Source organism: Amblyraja radiata, chromosome 7, assembly GCF_010909765.2.
Source record: "Amblyraja radiata isolate CabotCenter1 chromosome 7, sAmbRad1.1.pri, whole genome shotgun sequence".
NCBI lineage: Eukaryota > Metazoa > Chordata > Chondrichthyes > Rajiformes > Rajidae > Amblyraja > Amblyraja radiata.
Window position 1 is genome coordinate 21,320,075 of NC_045962.1, and position 13,916 is coordinate 21,333,990.

General features: G+C 41.0%; 1 protein-coding gene across 2 annotated transcripts in view; it reads left to right on the forward strand.

Annotated features, from left to right (window-relative positions):
• The window catches only part of pde1a (phosphodiesterase 1A), a 414,651-nt gene that overhangs the window by 82,458 nt on the left and 318,277 nt on the right, over positions 1 to 13,916 (forward strand). For both annotated transcript variants that reach the window (XM_033023816.1, XM_033023817.1), the window contains exon 2: positions 7,424 to 7,577. In XM_033023816.1, the coding sequence (XP_032879707.1) occupies positions 7,424 to 7,577 (154 nt within the window). The remainder of the gene's footprint in view (positions 1 to 7,423; positions 7,578 to 13,916) is intronic.

Genomic DNA, 13,916 nt, shown 5'->3' on the forward strand with positions numbered 1-13,916 from the left:
CTGTCTCTATGGAGTTTTTGCACGTTCTCCCTTGATCGCATAGGTTTCTTCCGGGTACTCCAGTTTCTATCCGCATCCCAAAGACATGCGGGTTTGTAGGATAATTGGCTTCTGTAAATTGCCCTTAGTGTGTAGGGAGTGGATGAGAGAGTGGGATAAACGGGCAAACGATGGTCGGTGTGGATTTGATGGGCTGAAGGGTCTGTTTCTAAGTATATCTTACAATAAAAAATATATTTTCGGCACATAGGAGTTTCAAACAGGGGTATTTCTTGTGAGTTAAAAGTAAGACGTTGCTTCATATGCTGCTTCTAACAAATGTGTAATATTTACTCTGAAGAAGGGTCCCAATCTGAAAAGTCATCCAACCTTTTTCTCCAGAGATGCTGCCTTATCCGTTGAGTTACTCCAGCACTTTGTGTCTATCTTTGGTATAAACCAGCATCTGCAGTTACTTCCTGTGTAATATGAGTAATATGCATGTGATGATACCTCTGTGTCTTCTGACTAAATGATTCATTTATATCTAATACACCAATGTACCACAGAAAAATAAATTGCATTAAACTTCATGTACTGAGTAATTGAAATTCTGGGTCCATGTATTACTGGAAAAAGGAGCGATCGAGGAAAAATAATCCAGATCTCACAAATGTTCAAACCGGTTGATAATACAAGAAGGATAACTTACCAAGGACAATGTAAATGATACATTGTAAACCAATAAGTGGATAAAGCTGTAACTAGTCTTCTAGTTATTCTTAAGGCAAAATGATCAGCTGCTCAGATCACCGTTCTTCAGGACCATGCAGGGCCCAGTAAAGGTCATTTCTCCTGCCATTGATCCTTCTCACTCTGTTAGGCTTTGGCTCAGTTTGAGGTCCAAATTAAATGTCAACAAGACTCCTTTGGATGCCACTTGTTTCTCTGCAGCTCGGACTTTCTTGCTGTTATTTTTCATGTTGGCATAGCGTGTGCCCTCCATGTGTCAGTTATCCTGCCAGGAGCCAACCCTGCTTTTTCCGTGCAGATAAAAATGAGTCAGTCACAGTAGTTTTTGCAGGGAGAAGCTTCAACCCATGTCCAATTATAAGCTGTAGGAAAAAACTGCAGATGCTGGTTTAAATCGAAGATAGACACAAAATGCTGGAGTAACTCAGCAGGACAGGCAGCATCTCTGGAGAGAAGGAATGGATGACGTTTTGTGTCGAGACCCTTCTTCAGACTGAGTCCAATTATAGGCTGCGTTGAGGAATGGTATAATGCTGGGCAGAGCAATGCCATCATTATACTTTATGCCATGTAACCCTGTGCATCTTATGCTTGGGAGTCTTGTATCCTGAACCGCGAGTGTGGTGCAGCTGGTAGAGCTGCTACCTCAGCACCAGAGACCCAGGTTCAATCCTTGATCTGTATGGAGTTTGCACGTTCTCCCTGTGATCATGAGGGCTGCTTCCTGGTGTTCCGGTTTCCTCCCACATTCCAAAGACTGCGGGTTTACAGGTTTATTGGCCTCGGTAAATTGCTCTTATAGTGTGTTGGGCGTGGTCACCGAAACTTGCTGTGGCAACCTACTGTAATTTCTTGATTTCATCTTTAATGGATACACGTTCGGGATTCAACTCAATATAAAAAAATATTTGACCTTAATGCAGGAGACAGGAAACTCTGCCAGTTCAGTTGATTTCTGTCTTGCCTGGTCTATAAGGAGCAATGAGGAAAGAATGAACAAGGATATTGAGGAGGGAATGGATAGTGGAGGGGGCATGTGTATAAGTGCTGGATGGAGCCTGGAGTAGTAAGTTTATCCAGGAAGGGTGGGTGTATCTGGGCAGGAGGGATAGGGTTAGAGAGGGTAGTTGTAACAGGAGGGATGTGCACTGGCGTGGATGGCAATCCCAGACCGAAGAAGATGGGTGGATTTGGGCGAGAGGGGCAAAGGAATATGGGCTGAAGGAAACGGGTTGTGGGGAATGGCAGGGTCATGCATGTGGCGGAGGGAGTGTTGTGGTGAGGGCGTGGCAGGGATATCTGGTCTGGTTGGAGCAAGGCACAGGTATCTTGGCTTGAGGGAGCAGGGGAGAGCCATGGGAGAGCCAGGGGTAGGGGCGATCTGGGCTTGGCAGGATGGCGGTGTTTGTGGGGGAAGGGCAGATAAATTACGGGAATATGACCTGTATGATCTGCTTCACTAGTTCCTCATAGCTACAAGATGCAGCAGCTGTGGAAATGGAAGAGGATTTTGTACATCTGATGTTAAAAGTCGCACAATAGAATCAGTGAAGTTGGAGAATATTATCGTGCACCACCTGCTCAGATCACACTGTGTAGATATTGGTAGACACACTGGGGAATGTTTAGTTTAGAGATACAGCACGGAAACGGGCCCTTCAGCCCACCGAGTCCATACCGACCAGCGATCCACGCACATTAACACTATTCTACACACACTAGGGACAATTTACAATTATACCAAGCCAATTAAACTACAAACCTGTACGACTTTGGAATGTAGGAGAAACCGGAGATCCCGGAGAAAACCTATGCTGGTCATGGGGTGAACATACAAACTCCGTACAGGCAGTACCCGTAGTCAGGATCAAAATCCGATCTGTGGTGGTGTAAGGCAGCAACTCGACTGCGTTTGTGAATAATTTCAACGTACATTGAATAGTGACTGTGCAGTGATTAAGCTTCATCTGTTGCTGTGGAAAACCAAAGAACATATCCCCTGAGCTGAGCAAAATACACCTGAATATATTAGGAAGCATTAGCTTTCTGTGCTGCCTAAAATGAAATCAAGATTAAAGATTTTTGGCTGTTCTTTGTGCCAATTGTTATTCTTGCAATATTATTTTATATTTGTGGCAATTAGCAACATTAACATCTCACAGTCCTCAGCAGTTGGAATAGAATAGTTTCTTGGCTGTTGCATAAAAATCGGCTTCCAGTGGAATAATGGCAGATGAGTGTAATATGTGTATTGTATGTATGAGTTTTATGTGGGAATGTCGATATCTGCTAGAAATACGTCCCAGTAGGTGTTTATTTGCAATGATTAGTTCCATGCTTTTTCCCAATAGCTTAGTTTTTAGTTGAGATACAGTGTGGAAACAGACCCTTTGGCCCACTGAGTCCACGACAAGCAGCGATCACCTGCACACTAGTTCTATCCTACACACTAGGAGCAATATATACAGAAGCCAATTAACCTACAAACCTGCATGTCTTTGGAGTGTGGGAGGAAACCGAAGCGCCCAGTGAAAACCCACAGGTGGAATATTAAACCTTAGTACAGACAGCATCCATAGTCAGGATTGAACCCGGGTCTCTGACACATTAAGGTAGCAACTCTACCGATGCTCCAATGTGCCACCCTTGTTGTGCCTATCAGCTGATTGTGAGAATATCTGAATGTTAATATACCAGCTCGCAAAAACAATTGTGTGCAGAGGAGGTTGGCTTTCCATAATAGACATAATCCAAAGATTTGCTGGAATCATTGGATAAGGCTGAGATCAGCAGTCTTCTATTTGCATCACACTAATATTGATGGATTTGTTTTTCATCTGGACATGTAGTGTAGAGCTCTGACCCTGAAATACTCCCGACAGAAGGCAGTCATTTGTCAAAGCTGCAAATTGTTTAACTTTTTTTTAAGTTTTGGATATTCAGAGACATTGCAAATCAAAATAGATATGCTAAACAAATTATTATTTAAAAAAAAATAAAAGGTCAGGTTAACTGAAAGTACGATATTTAGAAATATTTACAAAAATAATTTATAATAAGTAACTTGCCTTCCTTGTTGCCTGCTAAATCTATGCCCCAAATCCCTCACTGAAATCAATGGGATCTCAGATCTTGTCCCAGCCTGACCTGTCAGAGGGTGTAAGTGCCAGTGAGCCCTGGCGCTGGACTACATGGTAGACAGATTGACGGATACAGTGTTAACAGTTGACGGGGGCAGTGTTAGCTGTGAGGAGGATGCTAGGAGGCTGCAAGGTGACTTGGATAGGTTGGGTGAGAGGGCAAATGCATGGCAGATGCAGTATAATGTGGATAAATGTGTGGTTATCCACTTTGGTGGCAAGAACAGGAAAGTAGACTATTATCTGAATGGTGGCCGATTAGGAAAAGGGGAGATGCAACGAGACCTGGGTGTCATGGTACACCAGTCATTGAAAGTAGGCATGCAGGTGCAGCAGGCAGTGAAGAAAGCGAATGGTATGTTAGCATTCATAGCAAAAGGATTTGAGTATAGGAGCAGGGAGGTTCAACTGCAGTTGTACAGGGCCTTGATGAGACCACACCTGGAGTATTGAGTACAGTTTTGGTCTCCTAATCTGAGGAAAGACATTCTTGCCATAGAGGGAGTACAGAGAAGGTTCACCAGACTGATTCCTGGGATGGCAGGGCTTTCATATGAAGAAAGACTGGATAGACTCGGCTTGTACTCGCTAGAATTTAGAAGATTGAGGGGTATCTTATAAACTTACAAAATTCTAAATGGGTTGGACAGGCTAGATGCAGGAAGATCATTCCCGATGTTGGGGAAGTCCAGAACAAGGGGTCACAGTTTAAGGATAAGGGGGAAGTCTTTTAGGACTGAGATGAGATTATTTTTTTCACACAGTGGTGAATTTGTGGAATTCCCTACTCCTTTTAAATAGAAACAAATGTTTTAATAATTATAGATAATTTTTGCATGTGCCATAATAGCGATTGATTAAACATTTAAGAGGTTGTCAGACAATATTAAAAATGATGTCTATCAAAACAATTTCCTACATCCCAATGAGTTCCTAGCAGCGTACAACAGAGAGAACACATAGTGTTCAGATAATCAAGGATTGATTAAGGTATGGAAGGAAACCCCTTGGTCTGTCTAGTTTATATTGGTTTCATATAATAGAATGTTGTAATCCAATTTGTTCCACTCCTTTGTTACCTCCCCATAGCTGTATAAATACTTTCCATGCATATATTTACCCATCTCCCATTCAAAAGGGTCACAATTGAATCTGCCTCTATTGTGACCAGACCCCAACAACTCGCTGTTTGTGGGGGGGAAAAAACAATCCTCATGTCAATAGCTCCATTCATTGTCTCTTTTTGACCTCTCTGACAATTGAGAACTGTTTCTCTCTATAAACTGTCTGTACTCATGGTGACTTTAAATATCTTTATCAGATCACCTCACAATCTCCTTGGCTCCTGGGAGAATCTCTCCGGTTTCTCCGGTCTATCCGCTTATATAAAGTTCCTCTTTTTTGGTAAATCTCTTCTGCACCAACTCTAATCCCTTTACATTTTTCTTAAAGCTAGATGCAACGCTCCAGTCAAGGCCAAAGCAATGTTTTGTAAAGGTTCCTTCTTTGCTCTTGTACTCTACGCCTCTATTTACAAAGGCCAGGATCATACATGCATTATCATATACCTTCAAACATGTTTCGCAAGCCCCAATATGAATTGTGCTCTGTCATTTATACGTCTTCCTCTCACCCTATTAAAATGTAACACCCCTCATTTCACATTATTAAATTTAAGCTGCCATCTTTCTGCCCATTCAATCACCCTTTCCATATCATCATAAACTCCATCACCATTATCAAAGTCATGCACATGTTCCTGAATTGTATTCCCAAATAAATGGAAACACAAGTGGGCATGGGGTCATAGTGTCAGGAAATGGGGAGCACAGATCCAGGAAATTTGCAAAATGTCCAGTGATACGTAGCAAGTTGCGTTGTTTTGCGCTAATATAAAAAATATATTGGACATTTTATTTTGTTTCTTTAATATGTTCTCTAGAGACGTTGTCAGACGTGTTATGCTGCGGCAAGTAAAAATGGAATTGTTCCATTTCGGTAAATGTGAGAATCAAACACTCTTGACCTCTTGACTTCCTGATTGGCTGGTGGACACAAATTTGATTTCAAATTTTAATAGAGGATTGGAGAAGTATGGGTGTAAACTGGCAGGACTGTGTGGAGATTAGTTGTTCTATTTCAAACAGGCGGTACAGGCATAATGGGCCAAATGTTCTCCTTCTGTAATGCTATAACAGTAATAAAAATATTATGCTACATTCCAGTGGCATCTTGCAATTTTTTAAGAACATCACAAATAGGACCAAGAGTCCACCTTTTTTCTTTTCAAGCCTCCTCTACCACCAGAAAACATGATCTGAGTTTGGCATCGACGTCACGGTTTTACTCCTGCCAGAACATTATAACCCTGCACTTAGTCAAAAAATCTATCTCAGCTGTGAATATACTCATGGCGCAGCATTCATACTGGAGTGTAATTAGAATTTCTGATTATAATTGTTGATTAAAGCTTTAGCATAATTTATGTTGATGATTAAAGCTAAGAGTTTATTTTGGAGAAATTGCATTTCAAAGAAGAAATATTCACCCTGAGGCTTAATCTCAACATTTTACTCTGGAACATTTCCATATAAACATATCCTGTTCAATGGTCACTTATTCTTTTTGATCATCCTGCTTTTGCTCAATGAAGAAGTGGGGGGAAAAAAGCCCAGAGATGAATGAGAGCAGGGCTTCTTCCAGTTTGGAACACAAGGTGGAGAAGGGATGATATTTACTGAGTTGCAAGCAACTGATGTTAGTTTTAACTTAATGTTCCCGATGATAGTAAATAGATATACAATACCAGTAATAGGTGACATCTGAAGAAAGGTTCTGAGTCTGAAGAAAGGTTCCTACCTGAAACGTCACGTATCCATGCTCTTCAGGGATGCTGCCTGACCCACTGAGTTACTCCAGCATTTTGTGTCTTTCCTTGGTACACCTTCATCTGCATTTTCTTGTTTCTGCTGTTTATACATTCCCAACAGACAGCTGAAGACAAGATTTGGGGAAAGTCACTAACAGTCATTTGTCTACACTTGCTGATGCTAATATCAGTGGAAAGTAATTTTTTTAGAAAATAGCTTTTATCTCCCCAACATTAGCTAATTCTGTGTGCTGTCAACACTGTTTTTTCCGATTTATTGTGGTATGGGTAGACTGATTGTACTACAGTATTAACATATTTCAAGGTCTCAGACCATATGCCACAGGCGAATGTTTAGACAGTAACAACAAATTGGAAAAGGGTTATGTCCGCTTTCAGTTAATGAAGAAATAAATGTATATCACACACACACACAAGCGTGTGTGTGCGTATAAATGTGTGCGTATATATGTGTGCGGGTGTATGTGTGTGTGTGTGTGTGTGTATGTGTGTGTATATATGTGTGTGTATATTGTATATGTGTTTGTGTATATGTGTGTGTGTGTGTATATATGTGTGTTTTAATATTTATATAACATGGAGTAGATGGATAAAGAAAATCCATATAATTGTAAAATTTCACATTTTATTTTAAAGTTTTAGTTTTTTTTTCTATTTGCAGATTGTGATTCCCATGCTTTATTCACAACTCACGACATGTTCAACATAGAGAGCCCAGATGAACATCTGGATGAAGATGGCAACGGGGAGGGCAAATCTCAGGCGGACTCGGGAACTGCACTTGGAACAAATGCCCCAGAAGAATCAGCAGTCAGGTCAGAAATGCAACGTTAAAATTAATGCAACATTAACATTCCAGAAATATAAGGTCAAGCAGAAAAACTGGAAAATAGTACAGCAAATGCTTTGATATTTGTGAAGAGGAAAGATGGATTGTGGTACTTCTGGTGTGCTCCCTGTATGACAGACAATTGGAAACTCATCGAGGACCTCTCCTATTTAGATTTCCAGTCTGACCTATTGTACAATTTTTCCAGAGTTTACTGCTTGGTTCCAGAAATGTGATTACCATCATATGTTCGGGATGCTGAGCATAAAAGCATCAGAATAGTTAATAAGCAGATAGTGTTAGATATAAGTAGAGGTAAGTAGCCCACTGCACCATTTAATAATATTGTGGCTTATTCACTATCCCAAGTTTATGTTCTCATTCAATCTTCAGAACCCTTTCTCATCATATCCCAAAGCTGATGATCTTGGTCTTTAAGTTTGCTTTACTTCACATCCCTTTCAGCCAAAACAATTGCAAAGATTTGCAATCCCTTTTACCCGAGATAAATGACTGTCCACTAGTTGCTTTGTTAGTTACTTGTTTTACTGTTAAGAAACCCAGCAATGTAGAAATGACAAGAGAATAAATAAATTAATATAATCTGACCAGTTTGCCAGAATATGCATCCTATGTCTTACATAAATTATGTGTAGGCAGAGTCACGACTTTACAGATAATAAATTCCTTTTCAGTTACAGTGGCAAGAGTTCGCCCATGTACTACTCTGCCTCAATATGTTTCTCCATGGTTTCTCCTACCTAATGTTGTGGAGTTTTTCTTGAGAGCTTTATCCATTGTGATACTCGCCAAGGTCATCCATTTTATGGTGGGAAAGAAGATGGGATAGAAATGAATAGCGTCGGCGTTCCACCAGCCCGGCGTGAGGGCCTGAACATCGGGCCGCCCGGTGCGGCGACTGCGGGTGCTCGGAAGGCCCAGACCACGGATGAACATCTGGGAAGATCGGAGGGGAGGCTGGCTGGACTATGGTGCCTTCCTCACCTTGGTGCCACTGTGTTATGTTGTGTCGTGGACTTTCTGTGTTTGTGCTTTTATTTTCTTAATTCAATTTTATTTTTAATATGTTTTATTATTTATTATTTATTTATTTTTATGATACTGCCTGTAAGGAAAATTCATTTCGTTGTCTCTAATTGAGACAATGACAATAAATTTGAATACAATACAATACAACAATACAATAGAGCCGAGCGATGTTTGATACTGCTCGGAAGGTAACAGAATCTTCTTTGAGCAAATTTCAATCAATTCAATGTCAGCCAACTGTTGTGCCCTTGTAAGTGCATAAGGTTCACAGTTGCACATGACCATGTATGGAATTGCCTTTATACTGGATGCCAGCTCATTGTTTGATGGAACAAGGTTGCCTGAAAAAGTCTTTTCACTTTTACTCCATTTCTTTTTAGTCAATTATTCTTTGGAACTCAAATGTAATCATTTTTGTTGGAGTGCATGTGCACATCCTTAACGTGTAGGAAAGAACTGTGGATTCTGGTTTAAATCGAAGGTAGACACAAAATGCTGGAGTAACTCAACGGGACAGGCAGCATCTCTGGAGTGAAGGAATGGGTGACGTTTCGGCTCGAGACCCTTCTGAAGAAAGTGCATAAGGTTCAGAAGAACCCTTTAGAAGAAGGGTCTCAAACCGAAACATCACCCATTCCTTCTCTCCAGAGATGCTGCCTGCCTGCCTGTCCCGCTGAGTTACTCCAGCATCTTGTGTCTGCACATCCTTAACATCCTCCACGAATATGTGTACGCATCCATCACCTTTTTGTAATTGTAATGATTATTGGGGTAAAGGCCTTGGGCCATTACACGGCCCTGTGTTTTATTGAAGAGATGGTTCTCATATCAGCTCTATTCATATTTTAATGAGAGTACAGCTTGAACACAAGTGAACACAGAAGATTTATGCAGCCATTTATTATTGGCAATGTTATTATGTGACAATTAAAATTCTCCATTGTGCTGGAGTCTATAATAACAACCTCCAATTATATCTGGATGCTATTTCTGTGAGTGCAGTTCTGAGGCTTTTGAGTTCAATCCAGAGAAGTTGGTAATTTCAATATTAGATGGGTGGTGGGGCCAATTTTTACTCTGGCCAATAGCAGTTCATTACATGCTTCTGGCAGCTATTATTGCTGGCTGACAAATAACTTGTGCTGCCAAATGGTATGGGCCATTTAATATAGAGATCAGGCAGCAGGTGCTGTCCCAACTGGGGAGACATCAAGCAGAATGCTGGAGACTTGTAGGACCCGTGTGGCTGGCATATAAAATAAACTTTACGTAATTTTTTAGGGAGTTCGGAGAGGCAGGAATGCATTTCAGGAGAAGACGACATTTTTAGTTAAGTTTATAGATACAGCGTGGAAACAGGCCCAATGATAGACCCAAAATGCTGGAGTAACTCAGCTGGTCAGGCAGCATCTCTGGCAGAGCTGGATTTAGATGAAGAGAGGCCCTAGGCGATTCCACTTGTGAGGCCCCTCCCATTCTCCCAGCCCCACGACTATAGGAAGATGGAAGAGTGTTTTAAATAATTTGATTAAAGCCTAGGATGCTGACGGGAGTTTAAAATTCCGCAATTCGCAATTCCTTCTCTACAGGACATAAAATGTTATTGTTAAATACCGTAGTGATTAGAAAAACCCCCCAAAAATGTTAAAATCAACACTGTGAAAAACATTTGCTATTACCGAACTTTGTAAACATGTTGTGGAATAAGCAAGAATTTTTAGGAAAATAAAATTGTAAGTTTACTCTTATATTTAAAAAAACAAAAACAAAAAAAAAGCAAATAAAAAGGTGAGCTTAAAAATGTTATTGCCTGGGAAATGTTAATAAGATGACTATGATTACCTGACAGTGACAGTGTGACACTTTTAGATCCCACTGTATGTTGTCATTAAACAGTTGGTTTTAAAATACACCAGACTAAGTGGAACCAGTGGGTCCCACCTTCACACGGGAGGGCTTGTCCCCCAACGCAATATTCCATCTCTCCACCAATTCCAATATTGCTGGCCAGTGGGTGGGGGGGGGGGGGGGCTTTCTGGAGCGCTAGCATGGGTGTTGTGGGCTGAAAGGACTGGTTTCCAGAGGGCTACTGTGGAGATTGTGGGCCGTATGGATTCTTGGGCTGGCAGCTCAGTCACTGAGGCCTGGCAGCTCAGTCACTGTGGCCTGGCAGCTCAGTCACTGAGGCCTGCCAGCTCAGTTACTGTGGCCTGGCAGCTCAGTCACCGAGGCCTGGCAGCTCAGTCATTTCTGCCCAAGGACCAAGGACCAAGAACAAAGGACAAGACACAACATTAAAGAAATTTAACAATAAACATAAAAACATCCCCCCACAATGGTTCCCACTATGGGGGAAGGCACAATGTCCAGTTCCCATCCCCAGTTCACCCATAGTCGGGCCTATTGAGGCCTCCGCAGTTGCCTTTACGGAGGCCCGATGTACCAGGCCGTTCTCGCTGGGTGATGTAGCTCCGGTGTAGGGAGAATCCTCACAGCGGCTTGGGACACCTGGAACAGCCGCTTCTGTACTGGAGACCGCGGCATCCAAAGCCAAGAAGGCCGCGCTGGATGGAGCTCCACAACTGGCGATCTCGGCGAGAGATCCCAGGCTCCCGATGTTAAGTTCAGCGCCGCTGGCCGCTCCACAGACCCGCGGCTCAGCGATGTTTCATCGGCGGTCTTCAGCTCACCGGAGCTCCAGCGCGGCGACCCGGGCAAGGCGTCGCCCGCTCCTCCATAGCGCTCCAGCGCTGTGCCGCCGCCGAAGCCGATGTTTTGGGCGGTCCCCTCAGGAAACACCGCTCCAGGCCCGCTGGTAGACCGCGAGGACCGGTCGAAGGTGCAGCCCGGAGAAAAGCTGCCTCTCTGACCAGGTAGGGACCCTAGAAAGTAGTTTCCCCCTTCTTTCCCCCCCCCCCCACATAAAAAAGACTAGAACGCCTAAAAACAAAACACTCAACTAACTAAAAATAAAAAAAAGATGAAAAACGGACAGCTGCAGGCTCGGCAGCCATACCACATAGGACGGCACCCCCTAGATCGGCTACATTATGGCTACATGTAACATTGATCCAAACAAAGATTTGGAATCTGAAATAATTCAGGATTTTAAGTTAAATTGATCGCAACAAATCAATTGTTGTTACTCCATAAATGTTTCTATCACTTGGGTTACTGCTTTGATTTTTTTTTGAGCTTTTACCACAAACAATGTGATTGGTTAATTGAATTGATTGAAAGATACAGCATGGAAATAGGCACTTCGGCCCACCAAGTCCGAGTCGACCAACAAGTTCACTCTAGTTCTATGTTAACCCACTTTCACATCCACTTCCTACACACAAGGGCAATTTTACAGAGGCCAATTAACCCACAATCCCACCTGTCTTTGGGATGTGGGAGGAAACCCAGGCAGTCACAGGGAGAACGTGCAAACGCAAAATAGACAGCACCCAAGGTCAGGATCGAACCAGGGTCTCTGGCACTGTGAGGCAGTAACTCTAGGCAAGGCAAGGCAAGGCAACTTTATTTATATAGCACATTTCATACACGAGGCAGACTCAAAGTGCTTCACATAAAAACGTGTCATACAATAAAATGAAATAATAAAATGAAATAAAATAGAAGAATTAAAAGAAAAGAAAAGCAAAATTAAAAATGCATTATAAAAAGTGCAAAAGTTAAAAGTGCAATGTAGTTACGATTTAGCTGAAAGCTAAAGTAAACATAAACGTTTTCAGTCTTGTTTTAAAAGTGGTCAGAGTTGAGGCAAGTCTTAAATCTTCAGGAAGTTTATTCCAGTTATTTGTTGCATAGTAACTAAATCTTGCTTTCCCATGTTTTGTATTTACTCTAGGAATCACTAACAGATTGGTTTCAGAAGATCTTAGCGGTCTAGAAGGCTTATATAGTGGAAGCATGTCAGTGATATACTTTGGTCCTAAACCATGTAGTGATTTATAGGTGAGCAGCAGGATTTTGAAATCAATTCTCTACCAGCTGCGCCACTCTGTTCTATTATAATCTCAGTAGCAACTAAAAAAAGAAAGGTGGGTTTTTATTCATCTGGCAAAGGTGATAAATTCATCACATGATTGCATTCTAATTAGTTACTTTGATTCAAATAAATCAGGCTTTCCATCAACAAAGGTTAGTGGGAGGTGCTGGCTGAAAGGTGCAAAAGTCATTAAAGGGTAAAATCATATTCTAAGGGAGGAACGATTTCAATAGAATTAGAACACATACAGACACCATCTTTGAATTTTTCAATTACAATGGACAGATCGTTCTGCTCAACAAAAGAATTCAGAAATTAATAATTAAATTCCAATAGTCAGAAGAGGTTTGAAATCTCTTCAAAGAGCTAATATGGACAATTTTATCCATAATTGGCATCTCACGATTGTGATCAGAGTAAGATTGTAAATTACATTCAGAGTAAAAACTATTGCATCACTTTATAAAAATTCTCATTCCCAGAAAGCAACGGAATTCTTTAGCTTTCTTATATTCAATGGTTCGCTAATGGCTATAATTATTAAGAAATTATTTATGCTACAGCTGCATATTATCACAATGTTGCCATAAAAAACAAGAATGAGACATGCTCTTTTGGTGGAAAATTAATTTCACCCTATAATTGCTCCTCGTGCTGTAAGATGCTTAAATAATTGATGCTGGTCCTCCTGTCAGCCTGATACAGAATTAGTCCAATGTGGAAGCCTTCAAAGGTAACACTTCATCATTTTCTTTTTCCAGGATACTAGTGATGGAGTTGTGATAGAATCTGGACAATTCTCATTTCATCATGATCAGCTGTGAAAATTAAAATATTCCAATCATTTTCAAACGCTTTCATGTTCTGTATTTAAAACAAAGTTGTGATCTGTGAACTTTACAATCCAGCCCTACTTCCATGTTCACAAAACCATGTGTTACTGAGATTTACTGAGACATGAAGCAGGTAGAACATTGTGGAGTGCTGCTACAAAATAACACATAGATTTAAATTATTTTACTAATCTATTGAATTTTGTACTTCTATAATGTTTGATATCTCAATTTAAGATGTCTATAAGCTCTAAAGTTATTTATTTCATACTCCATGTACAGGGAACAAACAGCTAGGTGGATTAGTTGTGGATTATTTGAATTTTAGAGGAATCTGAATTCACCCAATTACTATAATCTTAAAACTACAGGATGCATTTTCATGGATGATCTTTCACTTATTTGTTGTATTCTTATTTATTCTCAGAAGATTTAATAGGAACCT